This window comes from Phocoena sinus, chromosome 3, assembly GCF_008692025.1.
Source record: "Phocoena sinus isolate mPhoSin1 chromosome 3, mPhoSin1.pri, whole genome shotgun sequence".
NCBI classification, from domain to species: domain Eukaryota; kingdom Metazoa; phylum Chordata; class Mammalia; order Artiodactyla; family Phocoenidae; genus Phocoena; species Phocoena sinus.
In genome coordinates, this window is record NC_045765.1 from 54,022,847 (window position 1) to 54,049,894 (window position 27,048).

Below are 27,048 nucleotides of genomic sequence, written 5' to 3' on the forward strand. Positions count from 1 at the left end.
TTTTAAGGAAGCAATGTGAGAATAGGTTGCAAAATTTTTCTCAATGTACAATTTTTCACAAGAGCAATTTGTTACTGTGCCTGAGAGAGAAAGATTTCTCCCATTTATTAAACACACTCTTAATAGCAGACACTGCATACCTCAAACTTTTCACAACATGTTAAAATAGATCTGGGATCCCAAGACACTTAGCTTGTAAAGATACGAAGAGTGCTGGTGTTCATGTCAGTCCTACCCATGCTCTGCTGTTGACAGGCCATGACATTGAGTAAAATTCTTCCTTTCTTTGGTTCCCAGTTTCCCAAACTAGTGAGATGGAGAGCTCTCTTTACTCTTTTTTTTTTTTTTTTTTTTTTTTTTTTTTTTTTTGCGGTACGCGGGGCTCTCACTGCTGCAGCCTCTCCCATTGTGGAGCACAGGCTCCGGACGCGCAGGCTCAGCGGCCATGGCTCACGGGCCCAGCCGCTCCGCCGCATGTGGGATCCTCCCGGACCAGGGGCACGAACCCGCGTCCCCTGCATCAGCAGGCGGACTCTCAACCACTGCGCCACCAGGGAAGCCCTCTCTTTACTCTTAAGTACTATAATTCTAAGAGGAAGTGCAACTAAAATTAATAAAACTAATATAAAGACCCTGAAGGAAAAAGGAATAGCTTAAGGTCTCAACAGTAATAAACTTTCAGAGGGAAGGAATGTAAAGATGAGGAAGAAAAAGAAGTATTTTATGAAGTAAAAGCTTGTAACTATGATAAATAAATCATACCTGTCAGATAGAAAACCTATGTCAAAGATTTGTTTAAATATGATTATGATATTTAAGGCAGAAAACCACCTAAATTCTAGCCACAAGACAATAAAATATGAATTGAAGACTTCTACTCCGGTTAGGTGATTTGTTAATAAACATTGAAACCGCAAGGTAAAAAAGTGAATTAAATTAGAGCTCACCTTTAAAATAGTACCTGAGGCAAATGGGACCCCAGCATCTCCATGATTACTACTTGGCACCCAAGAGGCATCTTCGCAGAGGAGATCCTGAGGGGGAGCCATCTCTGGGGTGACGCTGAGAAAATTAAATTCTGCCTTTGCTGATTGTGAGGCAACACACAGATTGTAGGAATAGGGCAATGTTCCCTCACTGTAGTTGGGGGGAACCACGGGTCCAGACTTGACACAGACAACAGGCTGAAAGCAGCCCCAGGCAGCGGGGCTGGAGGAGTGTCGAAGCTGTAGGGCGACCGCCAGAATCACTGCCAGGAGGAAGAGCACCGAGATCAAGGCCAAGGCCACCACCAGGTAAAACTGCAGCTCAGCTTGTGGGTCAGTGGGCTCAGAGTGGTCACTGAGGTCCGGCAGCGCCTCCTGCAGGCTGTCCGCGAAAACCAGGAGCAGCGTGGCGGTGGCCGAGAGGGCCGGCTGTCCCCCGTCGCGCACAGCAACCAGCAGGCGCTGGCGGGCCGCGTCCCTGTCGCCCAGGGCCCGCGCCGTGTGCACCTCGCCCGTGCGCAGCCCCACGCTGAAGAGTCCGGGCTCGCTGGCCTGCAGCACGTGGTAGGACAGCCAGGCGTTGTGTCCAGAGTCGGCGTCCACCGCCACCACCTTGGTGACCAGGTAGCCTGGCTGCGCGGCGCGCGGCACCATGTCGAAGAGCGCCGAGCCGTCGGGCCCCAACGGCGGGTACAGCACCCTGGGCGCGTTGTCGTTGCGGTCGCCCACCAGCACGCGCAGGCTCACGTTGGTGCTGAGCGCGGGCGAGCCGTGGTCGCGGGCCTGCAGCGTCAGCTCGAAGGCGCGCAGCTGCTCGTGGTCGAAGGCGCGCTGCGCGAACACCACGCCGCTCTGTGCGCTCACGGACACGTAGGACGACAGCGCGCGCGGCTCCAGGTCGCTGGCCAGGATGGAGTAGGAGACGTGGCCGTTGGGCCCCAAGTCTGGATCTGAAGCGCTAACTTGGGCGATGGAGGCTCCAGGCGGGTTGTTTTCTGCCACGTGGACCACGTAGGAGGCCTGGTGGAAAACTGGAGCGTTGTCGTTGACATCTGCGAGGCGCAGAGTGATGCTTATACTAGAGGAGAGGGGCTGCTTGCCTCTGTCGGTGGCCATTATAGTGACGTTGTATTCTGGGATCTCCTCCCGGTCCAGGGTCCGGTCTGTCACTAGCTTGTAATAGTTCTTCGAGTAGGATTTCAATATAAACTCGGCCATTCCCAAGATTTGGCAGTAAACTTCTCCATTTTCTCCAGAGTCTCTATCTCTTGTTTTTATCAAGGCGATCACTGTTCCTGGTGGTGAATCCTCTGGTAGGGGAGTAAATATTGAAGTCACAATCACTTCTGGTGCACAATCATTCTCATCGAGAATTTCGACTTGGACACTGCAATGGGCTGCTAGATCTCCAGGATCTTTCGCTTCTATAGTGAGAGTGTAACTACTAGCGATTTCAAAATCAAAATCATCCTTTGTCGTGATTTCTCCTGTTCTTCTGTCTAAGTTAAAAAATCGTTCCACTTGTTCATCCACATTATGAAAGGAGTAGATGATCTCTGCGTTGACGCCCTCGTCCTGGTCGGTGGCTGTCAGTTGAAGCACTAAGAATCCAGGGGGCACACCCTCTTGCAGGCTGACCCTGTACACGTCCTGGCTGAACACTGGGGGATTATCGTTCGCATCTGTGACTTGGATTTGGATCTGGGTGGTGCCACTTTGGGGTGGGTCCCCACCGTCTACAGCTGTCAGGACCAGATGATGAAAATTCTGCTCTTCTCTGTCCAGAGAATGTTTCAGAATCAACTCAGGATATTTACGTCCATCTGGAGTCTGTTTCTCTGTGAGATCAAAGTGCTCATTTTCATTAAGGTTGTATCTTTGCAGTGAATTAGGACCAGCATCCAAATCCAGCGCCGGGTCTAGTGGAAATGTTTTACCTGGCTTAGTGGATTCTCCAATTTTTAAGTCAATCTTACTCTGTTTGAATAGCGGAGTGTTGTCATTTATATCCTGTACTATTACTGATACATGGAAAATATTTAGTGGGTTTTCAGCGACAGTATCGAAATCCAGAATGCACAGAGGCTTCTTCCCACAAATCTGCTCTCGGTCTATTCTATCACTCACAAGTAAGTCCCCGCTCTCAGGGTTTACAATAAAATATTCCTTCTCCGCGGTAACCCGCAACTTCCGGGCCGACAAGTCCCGGACACTGAGACCCAGATCCTTGGCGAGGTTTCCTACCACCGAGTTCTTGGCCAGCTCCTCGGGAATTGAGTAGCGAATTTGGTCTGGGAGAGCCCCGCGGAACAAAGACAGCAGGAAGGGCAACAGTACCTGCCGCCACAGCGCTCGGCCGCTCCTCTCTGCGCTTGGCCTCATCCTGTCTCCCTCCACTGCTGCTCCGCTCCTTGGTCGGGAGGAGGAATAAGCAAAATCCGGGATAGGGTCACTTTTCCTGCTTTCGTTTCCACTATCCAAACCTGTACTGGCCTCCCTTGTGTGGTTTGTTTGAGCAGGAAGTTACCCTTTCAGAGGTTCCCAAATGCGTCTCTGATTATCTTCTCTTCCTTCTTTTGGCCTACAGCGACGCCCAGAGGTTTTCCCCAGAAACTGCACTAATGACTTGTAAATGTTTTGCAAGGAACTATTTTTGTTTTCTCTTTTTTTGGGGGGAGATTTACAAGGAGTATTTATTTGTTTTTAAATAGGTATACATTCATACAGTTCGAAATTCAGAAGGCACAAATGGCATATTTTATAGGCTCTCCCTCTGCTTTCAACAACATATTTTTCCCAGGAGAAATGAGTGCTGTGTTTTTTGTGTATCATTCCATTAGTATGTTTTGTAGAGTCCAGCAGATTTCTAAAAATATTCTCCCCCGATTTTAGACACAAAAGGATACAATATACAATGTTTTGCATCTTGCTTTTTTCACTCATTATATCTTTTTTTTAATTGATGGAAATTTGCTTTTTATTTTTTGACAGTTTGCAGATGTTTCTTTCAAATTCTCAACCATTTGTTAGTAATAAAATGTAATTTTTTTGAGTGTTATCAAATTTGAGGAAACTTCTATTGAGTTTCCTTGAAATCTGAGCTATAAGACTTTGGTGCATTTTATTTTATTAAATTAATTTTTATTGGAGTATAGTTGCTTTACAATGTTGTGTTAGTTTCTGCTGTACAGCAAAGTGAATCAGCTATACGTATACATATACCCTTTCTTTTTTGGATTTTCTTCTCATTTAGGTCACCACCGAGCATTGAGTAGAGTTCCCTGTGCTGTACAGTAGGTTCTCATTAGTTACCTATTTTATACATAGTAGTGTATATATAACTCACTATATCTAGAAGATAACATATTCTAACAGTACATAAAAAGGTTTTCCATTTTTAATTTCTTATGGCTATGTAGTAGCCCATCATATAATTGTGCAACAATTTATTTAACCAGAAATATTACTTTCTAAAAGAAACCCAGTGTCCACTCAAACAAAAATGTATTTCCATGTGACATTAGTTATAAATTATCTAGTGCCCTCCTAGGCATTTAAAAAATATATATCACTCTGATTCTGGAATGTATTCTTAATGCCAGCATGCAAATATGTCTGTCACAGTTTCAAGACAATTGATATTTCCAAATTATATTTTAAAGCTTCAGCATTTTAAACGATCTATCCTCAGATACGATTTGTTTCTCAATATTCATTTATTATTTTCTCTTTCCTCTCCTCATGCCAGCTAGTTGTATCATACCACATTCCTGTTTTATTCTATGTATTGCACCACAATTTCCCATGAAGACAAAGGCATTTAGAAACTCAAACTCTCCTTCTTAAGCTGAATTGAGGCATAGTCCACAAACTATTGCTACAATTTCCAGGTATCCAAAGTTCACTAATTTTTGCAGTCCTAGACATTCATGAATATTTTCCCCAAGTCATATCATCCCAGAGCCCAACGGTGACAGAGATACCTATGAGCAATTTTGGGGACCAGGGCTGAGACCTTCTTACTAAATAGCATAAATCATATCAGTTTAGAATCTAAGTCACCCAACCTGTATAAGAGGCTCCCAAGATGAAAAAGGAAAGATTTTTGAAAGTTATGTTTTCCTCAGAAATCAAAAAGGGTCTCATAGTGATACCATAATAGGTAGTTCAGAAATTATTAAAATCACTCCTGCAAGCTATTAAATATGAGTGAAATTAAATGGGCAATATTTTTGGTAATCACAGAAGTGCACCAAGGGAATCACACATAGTCAGTTGGTGCATCTCACAAACTGCAACAACACAATATATGAAATGTACCAATCCAGTTGAGAAACTATCCCTGTTAAAGTTATATCTAAATGTTAAGTATATTCCCCAATATTTATAAATTGCCATTGTTTAATCATAATGGAAAATACCTATCCCAAAGGAAATAAAAGTAAATTTCAAGCAAAGTACATTAGGGTGTAAAAAGAGGAAAATTTAAAATACTCAATCCAGACACAACAACAGCTTCATAAGGGAGAATGCTTTAATATAAATATACACAATTGCCTCCTTAATAATTGTGAATTATTTCACAATTCTAATCTATCCTTTCAGTAATGCCTAAAGGAAAATGGCTTTAAAGACGTGAGAGGCAGCAGAGAAGAAAAAGAAATAGAAGGAATTCAAATCGGAAAAGAAGAAGTAAAGCTGTCACTGTTTGCAGATGACATGATACTATACATAGAGAATACTAAAAGATGCTACCAGAAAACTACTAGAGCTAATCAATGAATTTGGTAAAGTAGCAGGATACAAAATTAATGCACAGAAATCTCTCACATTCCTATACACTAATGATGAAAAATCTGAAAGAGAAATTAAGGAAACACTCCCATTTACCACTGCAACAAAAATAACAAAATACCTAGGAATAAACCTACCTAAGGAGGCCAAAGACTGTATGCAGAAAACTATAAAACACTGATGAAAGAAATTAAAGATGATACAAATAGATGGAGAGATATACCACGTTTTAGGATTGGAAGAATCAACATTGTGAAAATGACTATACTACCCAAAGCAATCTACAGATTCATTGCAACCCCTATAAAACTACCAATGGCATTTTTCACAGAACTAGAACCAAAAATTTCACAATTTGTATGGAAACACAAAAGACCCTGAATAGCCAAAGCAATCCTGAGAAAGAAAAACAGAGCTGGAGGAATCAGGCTCCTGGACTTCAGACTACACTACAAAGCTACAGTAATCAAGACAGTACAGCACTGGCACAAAAACAGAAATATAGATCAATGGAACAGGACAGAAAGCCCAGAGATAAACCCACGTACATATGGTCAACTTATTTTTTTTAATTTATTTTATTTTTTATTTTTGGCTGCGTTGGGTCTTCATTGCTGCACACGGGCTTCCTCTAGTTGTGGTGAGCGGGGGCTACTCTTCGTTGTGGTGCATGGGCTTCTCACTGCAGTGGCTTCTCTTGTTGCAGAGCACAGGCTCTAGGCGCACAGGCTTCAGTAGTTATGGCACACAGGCTCAGTAATTGTGGCTCACGAGATCTAGAGCGCAGGCTCAGTAGTTGTGGCACACAGGCTTAGCTGCTCCGCGGCATGTGGGATCTTCCTGGACCAGGGCTCAAACCCGTGTCTCCTGCATTGGCAGGCGGATTCTTAACCATTGCACCACCAGGGAAGCCCTGGTCACCTTATTTTTGATAAAGGAGGCAAGACAGCCTCTTCAATAAATGGTGCTGGGAAAACTGGACAACCGCATGTAAAAGAATGAAATTAGAACACTCCCTAACACCATACACAAGAATAAGCTCAAAATGGATTAAAGACCTAAATGTAAGGCCAGACACTATCAAACTCTAGAGGAAAACATAGACAGAAAACTCTATGACATAAACCACAGCAAAATTCTTTTTGACCCACCTCCTAGAGAAATGGAAATAAAAACAAAAATAAACAAATGGGACCTAATGAATCTTAAAAGCTTTTGCACAGCAAAGGAAACCATAAACAAGATGAAAAGACAACGCTCAGAATGGGAGAAAATATTTGCAAACAAAGCAACTGACAAAGGATTAATCTCCAAAATATACAAGCAGCTCATGCACCTCAGTCTCAAAAAATCAAACAACTCAATCCAGAAATGGGCAGAAAACCTAAATAGACATTTCTCCAAAGAAGATATACAGATTTTCGACAAACACATGAAAGGATGCTCAACATCACACATCATTAGAGAAATGCAAATCAAAAGTACAATGAGGTATCACCTCACACCGGTCAGAATGGCCATCATCAAAAAATCTACAAACAATAAATGCTGGAGAGGGTGTGGAGAAAAGGGAACCCTCTTGCACTGTTGGTGGGAATGTAAATTGATACAGCCACTATGGAGAACAGTATGGAGGTTCCTTAAAAAACTAAAAATAGAACTACCATATGACCCAGCAATCCCACTACTGGGCATGTACCCTGAGAAAACCATAATTCAAAAAGAGTCATGTACCAAAATGTTCATTGCAGCACTATTTACAATAGCCAGGACATGGAAACAACCTAAGTGTCCATCGACAGATGAATGGATAAAGAAGATGTGGCACATATATACAATGGAATATTACTCAGCCATAAAAAGAAATGAAATTGAGCTATTTGTAATCAGGTGGATAGACCTAGAGTCTGTCATACAGAGTGAAGTAAGTCAGAAAGAGAAAAATACCGTATGCTAACACATATATATGGACTCAAAAAATAAAAAAAGGTTATGAAGAACCTAGGGGCAGGACAGGAATAAGGACGCAGACATAGAGAATGGACTTGAGGACATGGGGAGGAGGAAGGGTAAGCTGTGACAAAGTGAGAGAGTGGCATGGACATATATACACTACGAAACGTAAAATAGATAGCAAGTGAGAAGCAGCCACATAGCACAGGGAGATCAGCTCAGTGCTTTGTGACCACCTAGAGGGGTTGGATAGGGAGAGTGCGAGGGAGGGAGACGCAAGAGGGAACAGATATGGGAACATATGTATATGTACAACTGATTCACTTTGTTATAAAGCAGAAACGAACACACCATTGTAAAGCAATTATACTCCAATAAAGATGTTAAAAAATAATAAAAAAATAAAGACGTGAGAGGGTTAGAAGTATAAACTTAAGAAATTGCTGCTGAAACTATAACCGAATGAAGAATACAAAGGATAAGTAATCAACAACCATTAGGCGTAGTAACTTTTATTTATCATTATTGAAGGATCATTTGCCGTTCCACTTTAAAGCACTTTAAAGAATACTAAAAAAGAAGTGTCTTTTATATGTAATTGGAGACATTTATGCAGCTCTCTGCCTACGTTTCAGTGTGGCAAGATCTGACTCACCTGTTGAAGACTGAGTTCTCCTTTTCTTTCAGGTAAATCTTGAGATATCAGGAGAGGCTCGCTTTTCTCACAGCTCTCCTGGCTGATGAGCGTGTCCGCGTAGTTGGGCTGCGGGAAGATCACGTGACTCCCCCGCGAGTCCGCGGTGAGCGAGACCTCGTGAGAATAGGTCTGCAGGAAAGCCCGCACCCCGTCCACACCCACAAAGTGGGAGGCGGGCACGCTGGCCAACCTGCTGCCTGAAGCCTGGAGCAGATGCGACATGTGCCAGCGCCGCAGTCTGAGCGCCAGCAGCACGATGATAAATGCGAGGAAGACGCAGGAGACCGCGGCCACCGCCACCACTAGGTAGAGCGTGAGGCCCGAGTCATTAGGGTCCGCTGAGGGCTTCAGGCTGCCTAGGTCAGTCAGGACGTCTGGGATGCTGTCAGCCACGACCACCGTGAGTGTGACTGTGGCGGAGAGAGGGGGCTGGCCGTGGTCCTGGACCGCCACCACCAGGCTCTGCTTGAGCGCGTCTCTGTCCAGCAGGGCCCGCGCTGTGCGCACCTCGCCCGTGTGCAGCCCCACTGCGAAGAGCCCTGGCTCGCTGGCCTTGAGCAGGCGGTAGGACAGCCAGGCGTTCTGGCCCGAGTCTCTGTCCACAGCCACCACCTTGGTCACCAGGTAGCCAGGCTCTGCGGAGCGGGGTGCCAGCTCCACACCGGTGGAACCGTCGGTGGGAAGGGCAGGGTACAGAATCTCAGGTGCGTTGTCGTTCTGGTCCAGCACGAATATGGTCAGAGACACGTTACTGCTGAGTGGAGGGTCCCCGCTGTCGCTGGCTGTCACAAGTAGCTGCAGGTCTCTAACCTGTTCATAGTCAAAGGAGCGCAGAGCATACAATACACCTGTGTCAGAGTTGATAGAGACATAGGAGGAGAGAGGCGCCCCCTGCAGCTTGTCCTCAGCCAGAGAGTAAGTGACCATTGAGTTCTCGTTACTGTCAGGGTCACGGGCGGTCACAGAGAAGATAGAAGCTCCCTTAGGATTGTTTTCTGGAATGTAGGCCAAGTAGGAAGCTTGAGGGAAGGCAGGTGGGTTGTCATTGATGTCTGCCACGTTCAGTGAGATGTGTGTTTCTGTAGACAATGGTGGAGTTCCGTGGTCAGTGGCAGTTACAGTGATGTTATATTCTGAGACTTCTTCCCTATCCAGAGTCCTGTGTGTCAACAACCGATGATAATTTCCAAAGGTCTTTTCAAGTGTGAATGGCAGATTATCTGGAATAGAACATGTGACAAGGCCATTCTCTCCTGAATCACTGTCATGCACATTGAAAAGTGCAATTACTGTGCCTGGGGAAGAAGTTTCTTGAATAGAGCTGGTGAGAGATGTAACTGTGACTTCTGGGGCATTGTCATTTACATCCAGAATTGTCACCAGTACCTTACTTCTGGCTCGGAGACCAGGCCCATCATGGGCTTCTACATCTATATCATAGAACCCAGAGTCCTCATAATCCAGATCCCCCAATATTGTTATGTCCCCAGTCAGAGAATTCAAGTGGAATAGCTGGGATATTTTATCTCTTACTTTCCGGAAAGAATATGTGACTTCTCCATTGGCTCCTTCATCTGTATCCGTGGCTTTTACTGTGAGTAGCCTGGAGCCCACCGGCACGTTCTCCTGCACACTCACACGGTACTCGGGCTGAGTGAATACTGGGGCATTGTCGTTGGTATCCACAAGTGTTACATGAATCCTGGCAGTGCCAGAGTGAACCTGGTCGCCTCCGTCGAAGGCGGTGAGAACGAGATGGTGAACCGCCTCTTCCTCGCGGTCCAGGGCGCGCTCCAGCACGAGCTCAGGGTACTTAATCCCATCAGCTCCTCTTTGCACATCCAGGGAGAAGTGACCATTCGAGCTGAGCTGGTAACCCTGCAGAGAGTTTATCCCTATATCCGGATCAAAAGCTTCAGGAAGAGGAAATCTTGTCCCAGGAGTTTCATTTTCAGCTACTTTTATTTCCCTTTGCTCTGCCCCAAAGTTGGGCGCGTTATCATTAACATCGATTATTTCCACTTCTACTCCAAAAATCTTCACGTTGTCCTCTAGGAGAATCTCCAGGTTTACTACACACTTTGGAGATCTGTCACAGAGCTCCTCCCGGTCTATCCTGCCCGCAGTGACCAAGCTGCCGCTTCTCAGGTTCAGAGCAAAAAGCTGCGTCCTACCTCTGGAGACGATGCGGACTCCGCGCTCCGCCAGCTCCCGGGGCTCCAGCCCCAGGTCCTTGGCGATGTTGCCCACGAAGGAGCCGTTCTCCAGCTCCTCAGGCACCGAGTAGAGGATATGTTCGGCCCGGATTTCCCACAGGGCCCCCAAGAGAACGCAGATCCCGATCAGCCGGCTGCAGTCTGGGCAATAAGTAGAAGCCGCCATTACAGCCCCGCGGCGGAATAGCTTGCTCGTGGGTGTTCCCTTGGTGGAGGCCTGAGGATCCCAAGGACCTTCAGGGTCCAAGATAATGTGCTTTCACCGTTGGATGCTGGCGCTCTCGGGGGTCCAGTTCGAAGCTTTCTAAAGCCCCAGAGCTACTGCTTTGTAATGCAGAAATCTTGTGGTTTGTATGAATTTCCTGGTTCTTTTCTTCCCCCGATTGGTGAACAGCGACACTCAGAGTCCTAACCTGTTACTGCAGTCTATTCTTGGTAAATAAAGTATCACTTGTGTACACCATTTCTTTTCCCTATTCTATTTTTCCCCAAAATGATAAAAGTCAAACACCTGCTGTTCAATTTGCAATGAAAATCCAGAAGTGATCCAAAGATTCCTGTACAATAAGACTTATAAAATAATTTATTTTTTCAGAGACAATTTTTTTTTTTGGTAAGAATTTTTCTACCTCTTTTTAAGTCTTTGCATTATTTATTCTCATAGCCCAATTTCACTACTGTGTATTGCATAAGGGACATATTTATCCCTCCCAGGAGCAAGGTTATACTTGAAGACTGAAAGAATAAATGGATGCAAAGACAGGTCTGGGCTCCAGTCCCAACCTATGCAGAAACAAGTATTCTCACATGGGTTGACCCTTTAGAATCTGGGGCAAATTTTCAATTCCCTTGTAAGAAAATATCTACTGTTCAAAGAGTTAGCCTTACCCCTGTGCAAATGGGCTTGGCAAATATGATAATAGGTTTGGGAAAGACATTTGCTCATTAATTTTATATAAGAAGATTCTAGGCCACAGGTTATATCTGTGATGATCATGTTCACAGTGAGTCCTCACTCTAGAACAGCACCTTTCCTAGAGTATACACTGAAATAGGCTTTCAATGCTTAACGAATGAGTCATTAATGCAGCTGCAAAATCTAAAACAATGGGTAAATAACTGATCTTAAAAGGAAATAATAAAGGTAAGAAGACAGAAAAGTTAAACTGAAGCACTGTGAAGAGGAAATGGTGTTTCAGTGATCGTTTCCACATTAGGACACATCCAGAAGGTATTATCTTACTTTTATTTATAAGTTTACTTTAGTTTTGATTTTAGAAATAACCAGTAAAAGGAAATATTTTAGTAATTGTATATAATCATTGCATGTTTCATAGTTTTCTTATTCATGAATACTTAATTTACTAATGTGAGAAAACTTGAAATAAAGCAGCAAGTACTCAGTTCTTTAGATTATTACTCACATAATAATTAGTTTCTAGAAATTACTCATAAATTTTGACCAGACACAAAAGTCCATTAACTATTCAGAGTTTTAAAATTCTCAGACTTTGGAGAATAGATTAAAGGTATTTTTCACAATCCTCAAAAGACTCACAAATTGCTGGGGATTGGGAGGTAAAGTAAAATATTTTGAAAAAATTTGACTCACTTCTCAGAAACCTATACTTAAAAAGTAATATAGAAAAGGCTCTGCATACAAAAAATGTTTGTTACATTCCTTACTATACTAGTGACAAAGTAGAAAGGGTATAAAAATAAATTATTTAAGAATGGTCAAGAAAAAAATAAAAAAGAATGGTCAAGAAAATTATTCTTGACAGATTTTGAAGTGGGAAAAAAGACCCAAAGTTAGTGATTCAAATGTAAAACCTGGCAGTCTTTGCTGCACGTGGTAAGGCAAAAAAGTGCTAAGAGAATTATTGGAAGGCTATATTAAAATACACATCGCAGAAAAAAGATAAACAACTAGAATGTATTTGATGAAGATGAACATTAACTTAGGCAGAAAGAACTGTCAATACATTTACAATCTTGAAAAAAAGGAGTATTACACATCAACTAATTAAGGGCAGTTCTATTACTAAGGGTGGTGACATCCAAGAAAAAGCTATCTTTAGCAGGATTTGTTGACCATATAGAAATGCCAAGAGTGCAAATTGAGTAGCAATTAGGTAACTTCCAAGACTACTGAGCAATCAAGGGACCAATCTCCACCCATCCTATATACCTCCTCTCCCACTACCACCACTAGAACAATGAACAAGGACCGAAAATAATGATGCACTGTCGAGAATAAAATACAATAATAAAATTTAAGAAAGTCTGCAAAAACTCACGTGATGGGAAAAAGAGGAATCATAAGAGATTTGGGAGTCTTCATTACTGGCACATATACCCATAGAAGGATCTTCTCCTAGGAGATCCGGAGGGGTAGCTGTTTCTTGGGTCACGTTGTGAAAATTAAATTTCACAATTTAAATCGCACAATTGAATGCGAGGCAACACACACATTGTAGGAATAGAGCAATGTTCCGTCACTGTAGTTGGGGGGAACCCTCCGTCCAGACTTGGAACTCAGACCAGGCTTAAAGCAGCTCCAGGCAGCGGGGCTGGAGGAGTGTCGAAGGTGTAGGGCGACCGCCAGAATCACTGCCAGGAGGAAGAGCACCGAGATCAAGGCCAAGATCACCACCAGCTAAAACTGCAGCTCAGCTTGTGGGTCAGTGGGCTCAGAGTGGTCACTGAGGTCCGGCAGCGCCTCCTGCAGGCTGTCCGCGAAAACCAGGTGCAGCGTGGCGGTGGCCGAGAGGGCCGGCTGTCCCCCGTCGCGCACAGCAACCAGCAGGCGCTGGCGGGCCGCGTCCCTGTCGCCCAGGGCCCGCGCCGTGCGCCTCTCGCCCGTGCGCAGCCCCACGCTGAAAAGTCCGGGCTCGCTGGCCTGCAGCACGTGGTAGGACAGCCAGGCGTTGTGTCCAGAGTCGGCGTCTACCGCCACCACCTTGGTGACCAGGTAGCCGGGCTGCGCGGCGCGCGGCACCATGTCGAAGAGCGCCGAGCTGTCAGGCCCCAGCGCCGGGTACAGCACCCTGGGCGCGTTGTCGTTGCGGTCGCCCACCAGCACGCGCAGGCTCACGTTGGCGCTGAGCGCTGGCGAGCCGTGGTCGCGGGCCTGCAGCGTCAGCTCGAAGGCGCGCAGCTGCTCGTGGTCGAAGGCGCACTGCGCGAACACCACGTCGCTCTGTGCGCTCACGAACACGTAGGACGACAGCGCGCGCGGCTCCAGGTCGCTGGCCAGGATGGAGTAGGAGACGTGGCCGTTGGGCCCCAAGTGTGGATCTGAAGCGCTAACTTGGGCGGTGGAGGCTCCAGGCGGGTTGTTTTCTGCCACATGGACCACGTAGGAGGCCTGGTGGAAAACTGGAGCGTTGTCGTTGACATCGCGGATGTGTAGGGTGATGCTTGTAATGTAGGAGAGGGGCGGCTTGCCCTTGTCGGTGGCTGTGATGGTAACATTGTACTCTGCCCTCTGCTCTCGGTCTAGGGCACCGTCAATCACTAGCTTGTAATAATTCTTGGAGGTGAATTCTAATTTGAAGGGAACTCCTTCCTGAATATAGCATGTCACCATATCATTTTGCCCAGAATCCTGGTCTCGGACTTTAATGAGGGCTATTACGGTTCCAAGGTCTGAGCCCTCGGGAATCTGGCTAGAGAAGGACATTAATGTCACCTCTGCACTCACACTGAAAAACTCCTCTGCACTAATCCGCAGTTTTCGAGCTGGCAACTCCTGGACACTGAGCCTCAGATCCTTGGCCAGGTTCACCACCCTCGAGCCCTTGGCCAGCTCCTCTGAAATCGAGTACTGGATCTCCCGGGAGATTGCCCTCCACAACAAAGACAGCAGGAAGAGAAGCAGTACCTGACTTCTCATTGTTTCAGCTTTTCTGGAGCTCCTAAGCATTTCTTGAACTCTCTGGGAAGCTGCTCTTCAAGATGTCTCTGGGGTGTTTAAAAAAAATCAATGACAGCTCCCTGGACTTTTGAGATTTGAGGGTAGGACTTATTTGTTAGGCGCTTGAGGTTGCACAGGAGGTGGGTTTGCATTCTGATGTGCACAGGACAAAGCAGAAAAACACTCTGCCCATCACTCCTGCAGAACTGAGAACCCTTATGTTCCCTTTGGTCAACAGTAGCACCCAGAGGTTGTCTGAGAAAACTGCATATTGCCCAACTATTTATTCCTCAAACTGTAAGCTCTTGAACCTATATATCTTGTCTTTTTATTTGTTGGAAAGAACAAACTATTCAAATTTTCCCTTTAAATCTGATATTTTCTAGCTTTTCATAATCTTTGAAGTGTTGCCATCATTTTATTCTTCTTTCTTCATTAAATATTTTTCATAAGGCATACAGCTTTTTTTTTTTTCAGTTTTGGGGGCAGAAATATCTTCAGTGATTCCACTGTATTTATAAACACTGGCATGACTAGTATGGATGTAACCAATTAGGTTACTGGTAGTGGATAAAAAGGTCTAATCTTTGCAAAAAAAGGAGTGAGTCAAAGCCCTAGACTTATTTTAATATATTGCTCATCATTTTAAAACATAGATAATCTTCCCATTACGTACAGAGGAGCCTGATATTTTGTTAAAGAGACCAATCTAAGCACAAGAGACCAATTTGAGCACACACATGTTTTTATAAAACTAAATCCTGTGTAAGCTTATTTATTTCTTTGAAGTCAGTGCTTCTTTACTATATGACTGTATACACAAATACTCCTTAATGCCAATTCTCAGCTCCAGTAAATTTATACCATTAATAAGTGTAATGAGTTTGATTTGACCACTGGTAAATCTTGGAGAGGAAGTGAGAGTTCTTAGACACTCCATTTTGAAACTTACCTGTAATCCTTGAACCAGTCTTGGGTAACTAAAACAAACACCTTTATTTCAAATGCACTACCGAATTAAATACAAACTCAACAATTTATTCTGTTATTTTGCAGTGCTAATCAATACCCCTCTTACATTCCAGTCAAGACAGATTATTATCTGTTTTCTGAAGACATCGTTTCCTTTGTTTTCCCTACTTCATGCCTTTATACTTTCTGTTCCTCTTATAATAAACCCTCCTCCCTTTTTATTGTAATGAAGTCTTGCCTATCCTTCAAAAATCCTTTTTAGTTAAAATGGGATGTCTGAGACTTCTTATAATCCATACAAGTAGATGCCTTTGTACTCTGTGCATTTTCCCAGGGTATATGTAGGCTATGCTTTTTTTTTTTAATTAATTATTTTTGGATGCATTGGGTCTTCGTTGCTGTGTGCGGGCTTTCTCTAGTTGTGGACAGTGTGGGCTATTCTACGCCGCGGTGCGTGGGCTTCTCATTGAGGAGCATGGGCTCTAGAGTGCAGGCTCAGTAGTGGCGCCAGGCTTAGTTGCTCCGCGGCATGTGGGATCTTCCCGGACCAGGGCTCGAACCCGTGTCCCCTCCATTGGCAGGCAGATTCTTAACGACTGAGCCACCTAGGCTATGTTTTATATGAAATTCTTAGAAAATTCTCTTTGAACGTATAAAGTTCCCCTGACCCTAGCCATTTAATTTTTTTTCTCATTACAAGGAAAGGTATATTAATATTGTAAAGATTTTTCCTAAAAAATATTCCAAAGGTAATGTGCCTTTTTTCTGTGATGCATTTGCAGGCTTGAGTGAGAATATACACTTCTCTGCTTTCAGTTATTTTGTTCAGGTCCTTTTGTCTCACACTTTTGACTGTACCTTTTCCTAACACACTGAAGGAGAGCTGTATTCCTTTGTTTGAGACCTAATGAAATCTATTTTGGCCTAATTTTGGATGACTCTCTGGTGCGATTTTATGGGTGAAATTAATTTCATAAATTTCAAAATGGGCCAACAATTTCTAGCCCAAGAAAGTTGTAGGACTCCTACTCCATTGTTGAAGTGGATGGTCTGGAAACCTCTCATAGAGGTTAAGACATATCTCCTTACATTTTAAAATCCTTCCCAAAGGACAAGACCTGCCACTCCAAGGCTCATAACAGTTTAGGCAATTGAGCTTCCCACCTTCAGAGAAAAGGCTGAAATCCATATGGATACACACACACACACACACACACACACACACACACACACACTTTAAGTATACAAAGTAGGGACTACATGCCAGGTAAAAGAATTTGACCAACATCTATGTTTTTTACCCTATCATTTTTATGTCATCAGAATGAAATGAGTTTGGTCTGTCTTGGAAGGAGTTAAGCATCACATTATTATAGCCTAAAATACCATATATATATATGTGTTTATATATATATAATATATATTATATATATATATATATATGCTTTATATATATATATATATATGCCTGTTTACCAGGATAGATTAGGTAGGTTGGAGTGACAAACTTCATCACAATGATTTAAAATGAAAAAGTCTACTTATCGCAGGTATACAGATCAATGTTGAGTCCACCACAGGGCTCTTCTGTCACTGTAGTTATTCAAGGACCCAGATAGATGGCACAGTCACAATTTCAAAGAGTAAGTTAGAAATCTGGTAATTCTTACAATGGCAACTAGAACTTCATTTGGGAAGAAATTCACATACTTCCATTTACAATGCATTGGTCAGAACTATTTACTAGGCCCACTCAGCCATACCAGATCAGCAAGTGCAGCCCCACCACAATCCCAGAAGAAGAGAGGAACATATATTTAAACAAAAGAATCAATGACAACCACATTGCTTTATTTTCAAATAAATGTGTGTTAAAGCTTTATAATAACCACACTGGCATAACTGTTTTTTATAATGTTCAAAAAGAAATAAGCTCACCTGAAATTGCTTGGGATCTCCTTTCATTTCAAGTAAATCTTGAGATATCAGGAGAGGCTCGCTTTTCTCACAGCTCTCCTGGCTGATGAGCGTGTCCGCGTAGTTGGGCTGCGGGAAGATCAAGTGACTCCTCCGCGAGTCCCTGGTGAGCGAGACCTCCTGGGAATAGGTCTGCAGGAAAGCTCGCACCCCGTCCACGCCCACAAAATGAGAGGCGGGTACGCCCGCTGGTACACCTCCCGAAGCTTGCAGCACATGCGGTCTGTGCCAGCACTGCAGTCTGAGCGCCAGCAGCACGACGACAAAGGCCAGGAAGACGCAGGACACTGCGGCCACCGCCACCACCAGGTACAGTGTGAGGTCTGAGTCGTCAGGGTCTGCTGAGGGCTTGAGGCTTCCCAATTCGGCCAGGACGTCTGGGATGCTGTCAGCTACTGCCACTGTGAGAGTGACTGTGGCGGAGAGAGGGGGCTGGCCGTGGTCCTGGACCGCCACCACCAGGCTCTGCTTGAGCGCGTCTCTGTCCAGCAGGGCCCGCGCTGTGCGCACCTCGCCCGTGTGCAGCCCCACCGCGAAGAGTCCCGGCTCGCTGGCCTTGAGCAGGCGGTAGGACAGCCAGGCATTCTGGCCCGAGTCTCTGTCCACAGCCACCACCTTGGTCACCAGGTAGCCAGGCTCTGCAGAGCGGGGTGCCAGCTCTACACCAGTAGAACCATCGGTGGGGAGGGTGGGGTATAGGATTTCAGGTGCATTGTCATTCTGGTCCAGCACGAGTATGCTTAGAGACACGTTGCTGCTAAGTGGAGGGTCCCCGCTGTCACTGGCTGTCACCAATAATTTCAGGTCTCTAACCTGCTCATAGTCGAAGGAGCACAAGGCATACAGGACTCCGGTGTCCGAGTTTATGGAGATGTAGGTGGAGAGAGGTGCCCCCTGGAAGGCATCCTCAGTCAGTGCATAGGTGATGTGGGCGTTCTCGATGCTGTCAGGGTCCTGGGCAGTCACAGAGAAGATGGAGGCTCCCCTGGGGTTGTTTTCAGGAATGTAGGCAGAATAGGAGGCATGAGTGAAAGCAGGTGGGTTGTCATTGATGTCTGCCACATGCAGGGTGATGTGTGTGTCTGTGGACAGCGGCGGACTTCCCCAATCTGTAGCTCTCAGAGTGATGTTATATTCGGACACCTGCTCACGGTCCAGGCATCTGGCTGTCACTAAGCGGTAATATCGGTTTATTGATTTTTCTAAATTAAATGGCATATTTCCCAGAACAAAAACTGTGACTTGCCCATTTTGCCCGGAATCCCGATCATGCACGTTGATAAGGGCAATTTCCCTTCCAGCAGTAGCCTCTTCTGGGACTGATTCTGTGAGAGAAGTAATCGTAATTTCCGGGGCATTGTCATTCACATCCAGAACTGTGACCAGAATCTTAGCTTTTGAAAGGAGACCTAGTCCATCTTGTGCTTCAATTTTAATTTCATAGAAAGTAGCATCCTCATAATCTAGGCTTTGTGATATTGATAAATCCCCAGTCACTGAGTTGAGATAAAAAATCTGAGCGATTCTCCCAGGCATTTTATCTAGTACATAGGATACTTGAGCATTAAATCCCTCGTCAGGGTCAGTGGCATTCACCGTGAGCAGCCAGGTGCCTACCGGCAAGTTCTCCTGAACACTTACTCGATATTCAGACTGAGTAAATACTGGTGGATTGTCATTTGCATCCAGCACTATCACTTGGATGCACAAGTTGCTAGAATGAACAGGGTCGCCACCATCAGAAGCAATTAGGACAAGCTGGTGAACTTTCTTTTCCTCACGGTCAAGAGCCTGCTGCAGCACCAGCTCTGGGTATTTGGCCCCATCAGAGACACTCTTCACAGCCAGGGAGAAGTAGTCATTGGGGCTGAGCTGATAGCTCAGCAGAGAGTTCATGCCCACATCTGGGTCAAATGCAGTCTTAAGTGGAAATCGAGTTCCTGGAACCGTTAGTTCACCAATTTTTATTTCCAATTCCTCTGTTAGAAAATCAGGAGCATTGTCATTAAGGTCTTTAATTTCTATTTCTACTTCAAAAATTTTCAATTTGTCTTCAACCAGGATGTTAAAACTCACCAGACACCGCGCGCTCTGAGCGCAGAGCTCCTCCCGGTCTATCCTGCCCGCAGTGACCAAGCTGCCGCTTCGCGGGTTCAGAGCAAAGAGCTGCGTCCTACCTCTGGAGACGATGCGGACTCCCCGCTCCGCCAGCTCCTGGGGCTCCAGCTCCAGGTCCTTGGCGATGTTGCCCACGAAGGAGCCTTTCTCCAGCTCCTCTGGCACCGAATAGCGGATCTGCCCGCATCCGGTCTTGCACAGCGTCCCCAGAAGCGCGTACAGCAGGGCCAGTCCTCCGCCATTTCTGAATTTCAGGTAATTGGTCATTTCCTTTTTGGTGAATTATTTTCTCCGAATTGGGTACCAATTTCTCACGACGGACTTCAGTCTTATTTTCTCAAGGAAGTAACCCTTTCGTGGGCCTAATTTATAGGTTACGGAGCTGGCTGACTGAAAGGGTGAGCTTTGGAGCAGCCTCGGATCTTGTAAATGTGATTTGCTGGTTCTTTGCTCTTTGGAAACAAGAAAATGGATTAGCTCTTCAGTGGCGTTTTCCTCCTTGAGTGGTGAACAGCGACGCTCAGAGGCATAACCGTTTACTGCACCCTCTTAGACAAACCCAAGCCAGACTTTCTGTTTCTCAGCACCTGAAATTCTTTTTATCAGAGGTAATGGGATCAGTCTTTATTTCACATAACTGAATCGCTATATGTTAAAGGATGTGACTTCAAGTTATCTTCCTTGGGAAGCCATGAGATAATCTTAAGATCACTAATATTGCTTCAAACATGCTGAAGTTACTGTTTTGAAATGTTCAGACAAAGTTTAAGAACCTCACAGAAATATCAGCCATATTTATAGGGCATGCCTCTTGAAATTTGTCCTTGATAGCCTGACATCTTGGTTTCAATATTTTCCATTTAACCCATACATTAAACACACATATAATTAAGTGTACGACAAAACCTGGGGATTTAAGGTGAACAATATGAACACAGCCACTTCCCTCACAGAGTTATAAGGATATTAAAGCAAACAAGGAATTACAGTGCATTGAGATAACTACCATAATGGGAGAAGCCAAGGGCAATGGGAGGACCTCCAACCTGGCCTTGGAGGTTAGCAAAGGCTTCCCCAAGAAGCATGAGAGAAGTGGATCAGGGATAAGGCCTGGATGTGAGAGAGGAGAGCATGGGAATGCTTAGATGTGAGAGAGAAACCACAGAACTTCAGGGTACTGAAAGTCGTCCACTTTGCCTAAATCTAGAGTATGAAGATGTTTCTAAGGACTGAAAAACTGAAACTAGTGGAGATAAAGTTTTGTTTTATATGCCAGAAACCCTTTTCCTGTATTTGTTTTCCTCTCCAAGCACAGAAATAGGAATTCATTTGTCACTTCAATCATGATGCATTATATACCTATGTATAAGGCATTTATTTTCAGGAAGTGTTACTATAAGCACTAGAAGGAACTTTGTATTCAATTTTCCTCAGTTCATACTTCTATTTACCTGCAAAATGTTATGACATATTATTCCACAGTGAGTTCCAAATTTATCTCAAAGAATATTATGTAACAGTAGTAAGACAATGGAATGCATTATTTCAGATCAATTCTCCCTCCAATGCCCTTAAACAATAAAGAATCACAGCACCTTAAAGAATGACAATACCATTATATACATGACTGACTTAGTACATGATTATTTCCAAATAAAAGATGATCCCATTTATATATTAGCATAATTTTTGTTCTCTGTTATTAAATATATAACTAACATACTAAAAGCCAACATGGGAAGAGGAATGGGGAAGGTAAACTTGGTTGTAAGGGGGACTTATGTTGGTTGAGGAATTGGAAACATTTTTAACAGCTGTTGTGAGTAGGAAACTTTGAGAAGAGAAATGTAAAAGGAGAACCTTTAGGGGCAATAATTTGATATGGTCTCTGAATCCCTTGAGGATATATATTATTTTTAAAGATAAAAAGGCAATGTGGTTTGCACATATGAGAAAAAATAAAAGTAACGGGGGGGGGGACATCCCTGCCGGCGCAGTGGTTAAGAATACGCCTGCTAATGCAGGGGACACGGTTCAAGTCCTGGTCTGGAAAGATTTCACATGCCATGGAGCAACTAAGCCCGTGTGTCACAACTACTGAGCCTGCGCTCTAGAGCCCTCAAGCCACAACTACTGAAGCCCGTGCACCTAGAGCCCATGCTCTGCAACAAGTGAAGCCATCGCAATGAGAAGCCCACGCACCACAATGAAGAGTAGCCCCTGCTTGCTGCAACTAGAGAAAGCCCACGTGCAGCAACGAAGACCCAACGCAGCCAAAAATAAATAAATAAATAAATTTATTTTTTTAAAAAAGTAACACGGAATAGAAACATCTTCACTGCTATACAAACCATGTATTATAGAGCAAATGATAACTCAATCACTTCTTAAAGGAACACAGAGCTACTTTAGAGGCTAATGAGATTTTTAACTAAACAGAGATTCCATGACATACCCTCCTGAAACACGGTGAAGTATATATATTTCTAAATTTGCATCTTTTAATAGGGAAAATCATGCAAATCAAGAAAAATGAAGAATCTCACTGCCAAACTGAAGAAAAAATATTAAGACTGAGTGAGAAGAAAACAACCAACTAAAGTATTTCATTATTCATAAACAAATATAAATAAACATAAAAGCCTTAAATTTTAAAGGAGAGAGGCATCTGGGGAAACATAAAAGTCAACATTTATATTTCTAAGAAGGAAAGAATTGTTGATCCACGTGCATGAGATGGTTTCCTCAGGGACAAGAAAGAAGTATGAGAAGCCAGTTCCTCAGGCAGTGCTCTTTTGATAACTTAAATATCACCTTCACTTACTAACTCCTGATTTATAATCATGACGCAATGATTCTAGCTCCTCTTCCTGTTTACACTGTGTGGACACTTAGAACTAGAAAGAAATAATTCACCAGGACTAATTTCCTAAAAATTGAATATATCCACAAAGGAATATGGGAAATAGAAAAGGTATGGTAAACTGTGGAGACAGCTAAGTAATTAGGTAAATTTATTTCTTTTAGCAAAGTAGCTCACAGGTATATTACGAAGAGAATTTACCTGAGAAAAAGTTTCTTCTTTGTCTTCAGGTATAAGTTGAGGTTCTGAAAGAAAATCCTTTTTCTCACAGCTCTCCTGGCTGATGAGCGTGTCCGCGTAGTTGGGCTGCGGGAAGATCACGTGACTCCCCCGCGAATCAGCGGTGAGCCAGGCCTCGTGGGAATAGGCCTGTAGGAAAGCCCGCACCCCGTCCACGCCCACAAACTGAGAGGCGGGCACACCCGCTAACCCGCCTTCTGAAGCCTGGAGCAGGCGCGACGTGTGCCAGCGCCTCAGCCTGAACGCCAGCAGCACAATGACAAAGGCGAGGAAGATACAGGAGACGGCAGCCACCGCCACCACCAGGTAGAGTGTGAGACCTGAGTCGTCGGGGTTGGCAGAGGTCCTGATGCTGCCCAAGTCGGCCAGGGCCTCGGGGATGCTGTCCGCCACTGCCACCGTGAGCGTGACCGTGGCTGAAAGAGGGGGCTGGCCGTGGTCCTGGACCGCCACCACCAGGCTCTGCTTGAGCGCGTCTCTGTCCAGCAGGGCCCGCGCTGTGCGCACCTCGCCCGTGTGCAGCCCCACCGCGAAGAGTCCCGGCTCGCTGGCCTTGAGCAGGCGGTAGGACAGCCAGGCGTTCTGGCCCGAGTCTCTGTCCACAGCCACCACCTTGGTCACCAGGTAGCCAGGCTCTGCAGAGCGGGGTGCCAGCTCTACACCCGTGGAACCGTCGGTAGGGAGGGCAGGGTACAGAATTTCCGGCACGTTGTCGTTCTGGTCCAGCACGAATATGTCCAGTGACACGTTGCTTCTGAGCTGTGGGTTCCCACTGTCATGCGCTGTCACCCACAGCTGCAGTTCATGGAATTGCTCATAGTCAAAGGAACGCAGCGCGTAGAGGATGCCAGTGTCAGAGTTGATGGAGATGTAGGAGGACAGAGGCGCCCCCTGAACGATGTCCTCAGCCAAGTTATAGGTTACATGGGCGTTGTCATCACTGTCAGGGTCATGCGCCATCATGGAAAAGATGGAGGCACCTCTGGGGTTGTTTTCTGGAATGTAGACAGAGTAGGACGTGTGGGGAAAGGTGGGAGGGTTGTCGTTGATGTCTGTCACCTGCAGCAAAATGTGAGCATCTGTGGACAGAGGTGGGTTCCCTCCATCTTTAGCGATCACAGTGATGTTGTATAAAGAAAACTGTTCCCTGTCAAGGACTCTGGTTGTAACCAGTCGGTGGTAATTGTCCACTGACCTTTCTAATTTGAAAGGAAGGTTCTCCGGGAGTGAACATGTGATAAATGCATTCTGCCCAGAGTCTCTGTCATGTACATTGAAAAGTGCAATTATGGTTCCTGGAGGAGAGTCTTCAGGAACTGAGCTGGTAGCAGACGTCATGTAAAATTCTGGGGGATTGTCATTTACGTCGAGAACAGCGACAATGACCTTCGTTCTGGTCAGAAGGCCTGGACCATCCTGAGCTTCAATATCAATTTCATGGAATTTGGCATCCTCATAATCTAGGCTTTTTGTGATCGTTATTTCTCCAGATGATGACTTAAGCTCAAATACCTCTGAGGTTTCTTCAGGATTTTTCTCCAGAAAATATGCCACTTGAGCGTTGTATCCCTCATCTGCATCAGTGGCTGTCACTGTGAGTATCCGGGTGCCTACGGGCGTATTCTCTGGAACATTTACATGGTACTCGGGCTGTGTAAAAACAGGCGCGTTGTCGTTCGCATCCAGGACCATCACGCGGATGCGGGAGGTGCCAGATCTGACAGGGTTGCCCCCGTCCAAAGCCACAAGAACGAGATGGTGAACGGCCTCTTCCTCACGGTCAAGGGCGCGTTCCAGCACCAGCTCCGGATACTTATTCCCATCTTTTCCGCTTCGCACGTCCAGGGAGAAGTGGTCATTTGAATTAAGTTCGTACCTTTGGAGGGTGTTCTCTCCGACGTCTGCATCATGCGAGCTCTTCAGAGGGATCCGGAATCCTGGCGTAGTCATTTCACTGATTTTTAGCTCCAGTTCCTCTACTACAAAGCGAGGGGCATTATCGTTAATATCTGTTATTTCCACCTCCACTGAATAAATACTCAATTTATCTTCCCGGAGTATGTTGAAACTCAGCAGACACCGCGCGCTCTGAGCGCAGAGCTCCTCCCGGTCTATCCTGCCTGCGGTGACCAAGCTGCCGCTTCGCGGGTTCAGAGCAAAGAGCTGCGTCCTACCTCTGGAGACGATGCGGACTCCGCGCTCCGCCAACTCCTGAGGCTCCAGCCCCAAGTCCTTAGCGATGTTGCCCACGAATGAGCCCTTTTCGATCTCTTCTGGCACAGAATAGTGCATCTGCCCAGCTCCAGCCTCCCACAGGGTCGCCAAAAGAAGGCACAGCAGGACAAGCCTTCCGCGGTTTGGCAACTTTAGCAGAGCCGCCATTTCTTGAGCTGCAGTCTTTTCTCCCAGGCAACTTCCAGCATCCAGGCCGGGACTCCAATCTTTATTCCTCAGGGTCTGAGGTGACAAGCATTCACGGGACCCAGGTAACTGTGGAGAGAAGTAGTGGGCTGCTGGACTTAATTTTTTTGCCGTCCCGAAGCTTGCGGGCCAAACGCCCAGCCCTTTGTGTTATGCGAGCCGTAATGTTGGAGTGGATGTCTCACAGGCTTCCTTCTTAGGTGGTCAACAGCGACGCCCAGAGGCCTAAGTAATTTCTGCACTCTTTCAGGTAAACCCAAGTTATTATTTGTTGCCCCTGTGACTTTCAAGTTGTTTTCAAGAATCTTATAGTTCTAAGATACCTTAGAAGTAGCTCTTTCAAGTCAGGAGGCTTTTTTTCAGAATGAATAAGAATGGTGTGAATGAATGTGACCTTGATAGTAGTTGCAAGGAAAGTATCATTGAACGCTGGAGGCATTAATCAAGGCAGCCTCTGCCCTTATGCCAAACATCTTCAACCTCTTATTTTATATTCAGAGACAATAAGATTAATCTAAAAATATTAGCTACATTATATTCTAATGTTATATATTTTAAATTTCTGTGCTTAATGGCTTAGTATTGAACTTCAAAACCTGTATTTTTTTCCCCAAAATCTGTATTTAAATTATTGAATTTTCAGACATTTAATTGGGTGACTACCCAATTAAGGCCTGACACTTTGCCTGATTGATGCTGGAGATAGAAATGGTGCACCTGATGAACACAGTCCCTGTTCTCAGGAAGCCTACAGGATAAGGGAGAACATAGTAAAGTACACAGAGTATTTTAATAAAGTATGGTAACTGCTATGATGGTTGGAAACCCTGGGCAATGGGAGAATACATAGGAAGGGTATCCAGCCTAGATTTGGGGGTCAGGAAAGACTTTTCCAGGACAAGATTGAAGCTGGATCCTAAAAGGTATGACTGGATCAAGAAAGAGGCTGGAGTAGTGTTCTAGAACCTTAGTACAAATTCTTGGAGGCGAGAGGCAGCACGAACATTAAGGAAACTGAAGGTGGTTTGTTCCTTGTTCTTTTCAAGATTGTTAGGGCTGGGCTTCCCTGGTGGCGCAGTGGTTGAGAGTCCGCTTAACGATGCAGGGGACGCGGGTTTGTTCCCCGGTCCGGGAAGATCCCACATGCCGCGAAGCAGCTGGGCCCGTGAGCCATGGCCGCTGAGCCTGCGCGTCCGGAGCCTGTGCTCCGCAACGGGAGAAGCCACAGCAGTGAGAGGCCCGCGTACCGCAAAAAAAAAAAAAAAAAAAGATTGTTAGGGCTACTTGAGGTCCCCTGACACTCCATATGAATTTTAGGATGGATTTTGTTCTATTTATACAAAAAAAGGCATTGGGATTTTCATAGGGATTGCACTGAATCTGTAGATTGCTTTGGGTAGCTCTATAAGTTTTTGATAGATACTCTTTATCAGGTTACAGACGTTTCCTTCAATTTCCAGTTTGCTAAAAGATTTTAATCATGTGTTGAATGTTCTCAAGACCTTTATTATGCCTCTGTTGAAATGAACATATGGCTTTTTACCTTCAATCCCCTAATATGAAGTTTTATATTATTAGATTTTCTTATATTGAAATATTCTTGCATCCCTAAGTAATAAACCCCATTTAGTCGTAAGCTATAAATATTACATATATAGTAGATAGGATTTTGAATCAACATTCTTGAGCGAGATTGCACACTTCTGGTCTCATTTCAGTCTTTTTGCCTTTTGGCTTCTTCCCCATTGAACTTTTTTCATTTTTAACCCATTCCTCTGAGAACCCTGATGAAATATTTATTGGAAACAACTGATATTAACTCACCATGTTTTCTAGTAGAGCCTCTAGTTTGTTTTTTAAAACTTTTTCTTCAACATTGTTTTGATACTTTT

The 27,048-nt window shown here is 44.8% G+C and overlaps 2 protein-coding genes across 5 annotated transcripts in view; both read right to left on the reverse strand.

The window, feature by feature from the left end:
• The window catches only part of LOC116751273 (protocadherin gamma-C4), a 176,498-nt gene that overhangs the window by 143,674 nt on the left and 5,776 nt on the right, over positions 1 to 27,048 (reverse strand). Inside the window, exon 1 of one of the 4 annotated variants that reach the window (XM_032626972.1) lies at positions 22,697 to 25,351. The exons of 1 other annotated variant lie outside the window; for it this stretch is intronic. In XM_032626972.1, the coding sequence (XP_032482863.1) occupies positions 22,697 to 25,117 (2,421 nt within the window). In that variant the 5' untranslated portion in view covers positions 25,118 to 25,351. Of the gene's footprint in view, positions 1 to 947; positions 3,510 to 8,388; positions 11,049 to 22,696; positions 25,352 to 27,048 lie in introns of those variants that run through there. 2 more of the 4 variants (XM_032626965.1, XM_032626971.1) reach the window with 2 other exon arrangements.
• Positions 11,265 to 20,177, reverse strand: LOC116751275 (protocadherin gamma-B1-like). The gene is given in 3 exon segments (XM_032626984.1): positions 11,265 to 13,081; positions 13,084 to 14,313; positions 18,835 to 20,177. Coding segments are annotated over 3 exon segments (2,454 nt in total). The 5' UTR covers positions 19,900 to 20,177; the 3' UTR covers positions 11,265 to 12,922.